Raw genomic sequence first — 6,094 nt, 5'->3', positions numbered from 1 at the left:
AATTAAATGAATTTGTACCGAGATCTGAACAAAGTCGCTTACCTATAATGTTAGCATTTAAAGCCAAATTCATATCCCTACCCACAATTATTTCGAGTCATGGAAAAACTTCAATACATAGATTGTCATTGACAGAGGTTCTGGTTCGGCAATTAAATGCCCCACCCAACCAATTTGTGTATTTATACTCGTCCATATCTTGTTTGAGAGACTTAGGCACGGACGATTAGACTGTCCCAAGGTGAAGCAGAAGCTGAGATAGTGTGAGGTGAAAGTTTTATCATGGCGGGTATCAGCAGCAAGAACAAGGTTGTCGTGTTGGTTGGAGCAGTTGCCATTTTTCTGGTATCTATGGAGATGATGGTGATGCAAGCAGAATCTGCCGGCATAAGTTGTGGAACAGTCACTTCGGATCTGAGTCAGTGTGTTGGATATCTGACGTCCGGCCAGGGGAAACCAACCCCTGGTTGCTGCGGAGGAGTGAAGAAGTTGGCAGGTCTCGCCAACACCACCCCTGCAAGGAGGGCAGTGTGCAGTTGCCTGAAGAGTGCGTATTCCCAATTCCCCAACGTTAAATCAACTGCTGTCTCTGGTCTCCCGGGCTCCTGCGGTGTTAATCTTCCCTTCAAAATTTCTCTGCAGACCAACTGCAACACGTACCTTCCCTTCCCTCCCTTGTTATCATTTTAATTTCCATGTACCATTTATCTCTCTGACTGTGATTTTTCCATTCTGATTCTAATTTTGTTTTGCTTTTGTTTTGATTGGTTGCAGGATCAGTTGAAAGGCTTCTCGGTTATTGTTGCACTGCCTGATGCAAATATGCATATCTAGTACTACGTAGAATGTGGAGTTAATTAGTGTAGTGTTATTATCTTCTCTATGTATGGTGATCACTTTCGTTGTGATCATGATAGTAATAATGTCATCAAATATGATGAGATTTAAATAAAATGTATACGGACTTGTACCGTTGCGTTCATATGGAAATAATGGCTCATAATGTGTTTGGTTTTTTGGTTGTCTCCCTTTTTGATATACTTTGTATCATTTTCTTTACAGGCGAATGGGTTGTGAACTGATGTAATCTTTTGATGCTGTATGTTTCATTTATTTATTTCTTTCACATTAGAAACAGAAATGAGCGAAAGCCTACCCATCTGGAAAGTCCTTGTAGATAAATCCTATTTTCAGGGATATAGAGATCTATTTTCAAGAGTTTGTCCACACTCTGGCTCAGTTCTTAGAAGAGATGGGTGAATGGAATTTGGGTTAACTGAGCAATTCCAATTTAAGACATTGATGATGAGGTTGGAGTCACTGAATACCTGAATAGAACCCAAATTTTAGGGTAATGCAAATTGAAAGCGAAGAAAAAAATTCGTTACTTCCCCCTGATTATTTTTGCAAGAACCCTTGTACAAGAAGCACCTGCTAATGGCTTTGCCCACTTAAAAGATGACTCATGTCTTTGCTAATGGCTTTGCCCACTTAAAAGATGACTCATGTCTTTGGATGGTTCTTGTCCATTTAAGGTCTTATAAAATGCATATAGTCCAGAACCATTTAAGGTCTTATAAAATGCATATAGTCCGAGCACTTGGGCAGCCTGAGAGGAGTGAGTAATGTTATTATCAAGTTTTTATCTAACCACATGCCCCCACCTGGCCAAGAAAGGAAGAGCTCTCCCAGGTTCTAGAGAAATATAGAAAAGCAGATCATGGAATCATGTTTTAATAGTCATTGCACCTTAGATTAGATAAGTCCAACTAACTTTCTAGTTCTTTCCAGACTCGCTGCAAATAGATCCAAAGAGAGAAAAAGATGCAACATTGTTCATTCATCATTTAAAAAAAAAAATGCAACATTGTTTATTCACCATTTAAAAAAAAATGCAACATGGTTTATTCGCTATCAAATGCAACATGGTTTATTCGCTATTTCTATTGAGAAGCATATAAAGCTTCTTTATTTAGTATATACCACAAATAAGCATAGGCTACTTTAAGTTGCGAGTGTTTCACAAGCGATAGTGCTACCCACATCAAAAAAATATTTAGTATATATATACAAATAAGCATAGGCTTCAAAAAAATATTTAGTATATATATACAAACAAGGGGAGCTGCGACGCAGCGAGTCCCTGCGTGAAGCTGCGATGCAGCGAGTCCCTGCGTGAAGTTGAGCCTGCTTATATTGTTCATGTCTAGAGCTTATATTGTTCATGTGCTTAGACATAGTTATTTTAGCTATGACTTTAAAGGTAAATCATTGTATGCCAAGTCATAGCTAAAACAACTCACCCCAAGTGATTGGCAGCATATAAATATGGTTAGTTTCAGGACAATGCGCGTGGAAACCGTGGGATATCACTGTAAGGACGAGCCAAGAGGGAAGCACGCAAACCGAGTGAAAGTCTATGAATGTTTCAACCTAAATTATAAAAATATTTCGTCTTTCACAGCGACTCTATGAGCGTTCTTAGTCGTACAAATAAAAGAATCGAATGATTAAGCTTTTCTAATCTTTCATTATAATTTTTAGCAAATATCTAATCATATGATTGATTTCCTTTTGCTTGTCTCCATGCCCTGGATACAGTGAATTTGATAAATTAGTGCACATTATTATCAAAAGTATCAACATAATATCGCAGTTAACATGCCAGATTGTAACAATTAATCATATTTAGATTTTAAACAGCACAAAATGCATAGAAATTCACAGAATGTACAACCAAAAGAGAGGAATTTGCAGTGATTTAAAAGCTTTACCGGAGTTATGACAGTTGTATATTCCATCTCTTTAGAGTTTGCCAACTTCTGGTTCTTAGACAGAGATGACATTTCTGAGGAGTTTGAACGTCGTGGAGCTGAATCCTTCCATGTCTCCAAAATCTTTTTACCTAAAACGGCTTCGTTGGGATGCTTAGCGACGGGCTTCCGGGGATAATGAGCAACCGAGGAAGTATGAGTTTGAAAGGAGAACATATTTTGATGAAGATCTCGCATGAGCGAAGGCTGCGTTCTGGTAAAACTTTCGGCATCTTGAGTGGGGTCGAATTTTGGATTGATTTGCATTCCTTCGAAAGAGTTGTCACCGCTAGAAGGATTGAATTGCATTGATTCAGAAGGATTGTCACAGTGGGTACGCAGAAAATGAGAATTTAAGTAAACAGAAAACCTTCTTGCAGAGAGAATCTCATTGGCCGACAATATTAAAATCTGCTTCAAGGCTTATGGATTGTAAATTGTAATAATTACGTAGCTATGTAAAAGTAAGCAAAATGTTAGGATAATAATGTATCTACCCAACGCAACGCCCGTTTCATAGGTAATAATTACTTGTAATGGATTTCGATATCGTTAACAAATATATTTTAAGACGAGGCCACACGTTACACAGGAGACATGTGATGGACATGCATGCAGCAACGTGTTTGTACGCACCAACGTGTTTGTACGGAACGTGGGAAACAAGGCCATGAGAACCACCATGGCTCTCCAAATCTGCAACACTTGTGCCTGAAACATGGCTCTCCAGACCTGCAAAACACTGCCAGAACCATGCTACAAATAATAAATGGCCAGGTTACCAGTGCGGCTATGGACGAGACAATCTGGCGAGAGCTCCCCGAGGAGGCTTCGGAACTATTTCTCCATGCCGTCCATAGCTTTCTTCAACAGCGTCGCAGCGTCAACATAAATCGATTTGAGAAGTTTTGATGCAAGGAAGAAAACCAAATCGGCAGAAGGCAAAGCAATTATTTCATCAATTTTTCCGAGAATATGATATTGAGCTGCAGGGTAGCTTCCAAGAAGAAAATACAAAAAATAACAAAGCAAGATAAACATATTACTGTTACCTGTGAGAAGTCCGTCGCCGTCTCTAGTAATTCTGGTCCTTACAATGCGTGGATGGATAGAATTTGCTGTCACATTGGCCTTCATTTTCTGCATTCTAGACGGAAACTTGTGTTAAATGTTTATTCCTTGTAAAAAAATTGTAAATTTGAGCGGTTATGGAAAACGTAGCTCAAGATTAAGGTTACCTCGAGTCTCAACGCAAGCTCTTTTGTGTGTAGAATATCGATAGCTGCTGTAAGTTTTGACCCAGATTTGCTTGAATCTTTGGAGTTTGTTCTTTCTTGCGCATATGACAGATTTAATAATAATGGCTCTTTGTTTGATGCGTTTCTTCAGGTTGTAGCGTCTCAAGATTGGCCTGAAGTCACTAAATATGCAGGCTTAGTTTGTGCTCAGGCACATCGTCAGGAACTCATTCAGGATCTTTACAAGTCTGGCAGGATCCTGTGCGAGGGTCTGCAACTGGAGGCATGATAAAGTATACATTTCTTGTCTATCCCTAAAAACAGAAAATATGTGCAAATGTGGCCGAGTGTTTGACCTGCTTGACTGAATTAAGCTTTTTTGAAGCAATGTTTGTGCAAGCATGAAAGAGGGGTCATTCTAAATTCTTCTTTTGCATCTCTGCTTATAATATTTTTCATTCTGTTCCTATTTGGTTTGGCTTTTGAAACTGAAATATGAAAGCATATCAATTCTCTCAGGGAATTGTTGATTTCATTCAGAAGGAATACAGGACACAAGCCGGAGCGTATAATATTTTACAGGTAATAATCATCGATAAACGGGTAAAATACGTCATTCTTATAACCCTGGTTTCCCTTGAATTTTTTTCGGAAATAAATAGTTTCTGTGAAAATTAAGGAATAACAGGTACAAGGAGCGAGTTAAAACATTTAAAGAATTCAATAAAAAGGCGCTAGAAAGTAGCTGTATGAGAGATCTTACTTGAGAAATCGATTTGAGAGTCAGTCGGACTGCTGAGGAGGAGGCCGGACTCGTTATCCGTGGAATCGACAAGCGATGCATCAAGATCCATTGTTGAGCGTTGTGTTGAGGCTACTATACGATCTGTGAGATCCACTGCTATACAATCTATTGAAGCTGTTGTAAAGCTCGATCTGATCAGCGAAGGGCAGTTAGAAATAAAACCCAGAGGCAACGTACTGGACTACATTAGCACCGGTGGCGGAAGGTTATAACAGCGGGACTGCACAGCTGCTGTGCATGTAGCACGCACATGCTTCGCACAAAGACACCTCCCGCCATGCAAAACTTGACCATACGGCCGACACCTGCAAAAGAACAAGCAACTTAGCATATGTATCCCATTCGCACTTAACAGTAAAAATTAAGGAATTAATGTCAGCATTAAATCGAAACCGCAAACCGTCAAGGCCAGTTGATTGTGGGTAAGTACGAGTTTAAGATATGGTCCGGCCTCTTCCGCCTCGGGAAGAGGCCAAATAAGATGGCCAACAGAAGTTCAACTGCAAACTTTAGGATATAACCAAAAATACCACTAAAAAACCCGGCGAATTAATGTTATCTGCCCTCCGAACGGTTACTATAGTCCCTGCCGGATGCCAGATGGCAGGGACTAATAAGCATAGGCTTCTGTAAGTTATATATACAAATAAGCATAGGCTTCTGTAAGTTGCTAGCTTCTCACAAGCGATAGTGCTACCCGCATCAAAGTTCTAAGCAGACATTTCACTTTCCACAATTTTCTTTAAGTTGCTAGCTTTTCTCAAGCGATAGTGCTACCCACATCAAAAAAATTATTTAGTATATACCATAAATAAGCATAGGCTTCTTTAAGTGGCTTTCTGAGCTTTTCACAAGCGATAGTGCTACCCGCATCAAAGTTCTAAGCAGACATTTCACTTTCCACAATTTCCTCTACCATAAGAAATCTCAACAAGCCTAACGCCAAATAGAGATTCATATCCTAACTTTGTATAGTGGCAAATAGCTACCATATTAAACCCCAAACAAGCAACATGCTCATAGTTTGATGTGGTAAACCCCAAACAAGCAACAAGCTCATCGTTTCATGTGGTAATCCTAGTATAAGCCTTCTGTAGAGATAAGTTCCATTCAAGCCCAAGAGGTGCATGATCTCAACACTTATCTAGCTTTGGTCCTAAATACTAGTAAGTGGATTAAGCATTGGTCCTAGGTAGTGGATTAAGCATTGGTCCTAGGTAGTTTTATTAATCAATTGG

General features: G+C 39.4%; 2 protein-coding genes across 8 annotated transcripts; one reads left to right on the top strand and one right to left on the bottom strand.

The window, feature by feature from the left end:
- The first annotated feature begins 276 nt into the window (after positions 1-276).
- LOC149227674 (non-specific lipid-transfer protein 4-like) lies at positions 277-927 on the top strand. Its single transcript, XM_089375545.1, has 2 exons — positions 277-656; positions 775-927. The coding sequence occupies exons 1-2, from the start codon at positions 283-285 to the stop codon at positions 782-784; spliced, it is 384 nt and encodes a 127-aa protein (XP_089231671.1). The 5' UTR covers positions 277-282; the 3' UTR covers positions 785-927.
- A 1,483-nt stretch (positions 928-2,410) lies between these two features.
- On the bottom strand, positions 2,411-5,336 carry LOC149227673 (uncharacterized). 7 transcript variants are annotated; one of them, XR_016247811.1, is made up of 7 exons: positions 4,815-5,266; positions 4,052-4,224; positions 3,866-3,953; positions 3,596-3,677; positions 3,450-3,555; positions 2,775-3,102; positions 2,411-2,591 (listed from the first exon to the last, which is right to left on the bottom strand). XR_016247811.1 is itself a non-coding variant. In XM_089377878.1 (6 exons), the coding sequence occupies exons 3-6, from the start codon at positions 3,957-3,959 to the stop codon at positions 2,556-2,558; spliced, it is 564 nt and encodes a 187-aa protein (XP_089234004.1). In that variant the 5' UTR covers position 3,960; positions 4,052-4,224; positions 4,815-5,317; the 3' UTR covers positions 2,411-2,555. The 7 variants fall into 7 exon arrangements, 6 of the variants coding, with proteins under 6 accessions (XP_089234004.1, XP_089234002.1, XP_089234000.1 ...); XM_089377878.1 differs by lacking the exon at positions 3,596-3,677 and having other exon boundaries at positions 3,866-3,960; positions 4,815-5,317; XM_089377876.1 differs by lacking the exons at positions 2,411-2,591; positions 3,596-3,677 and having other exon boundaries at positions 2,670-3,102; positions 3,866-3,960; positions 4,052-4,310; positions 4,815-5,336.
- Between the last annotated feature and the right edge of the window lie 758 nt (positions 5,337-6,094).

Source organism: Pinus tabuliformis, chromosome J (genome assembly GCF_031772625.1).
Source record: "Pinus tabuliformis cultivar Carrire ecotype Pingquan chromosome J, CPIR1, whole genome shotgun sequence".
Lineage (NCBI taxonomy): Eukaryota > Viridiplantae > Streptophyta > Pinopsida > Pinales > Pinaceae > Pinus > Pinus tabuliformis.
This window is presented reverse-complemented; position numbering and strand designations above follow the sequence as displayed.

Bases quoted from the DNA above. Each gene is read 5' to 3' on its own strand.
- LOC149227674 (XM_089375545.1), top strand. From the start codon at position 283: ATGGCGGGTATCAGCAGCAAGAACAAGGTTGTCGTGTTGGTTGGAGCA.
- LOC149227673 (XM_089377876.1), bottom strand. From the start codon at position 3,959: ATGCAGAAAATGAAGGCCAATGTGACAGCAAATTCTATCCATCCACGC. The intron at 3,556-3,865 runs GTAACAGTAATA...TGGTTCTGGCAG, and splicing joins CGGCGACGGACTTCTCACAG to TGTTTTGCAGGTCTGGAGAG. The intron at 3,103-3,449 runs GTGCGTACAAAC...CAATCCTTCTAG, and splicing joins CGTTCCGTACAAACACGTTG to CGGTGACAACTCTTTCGAAG.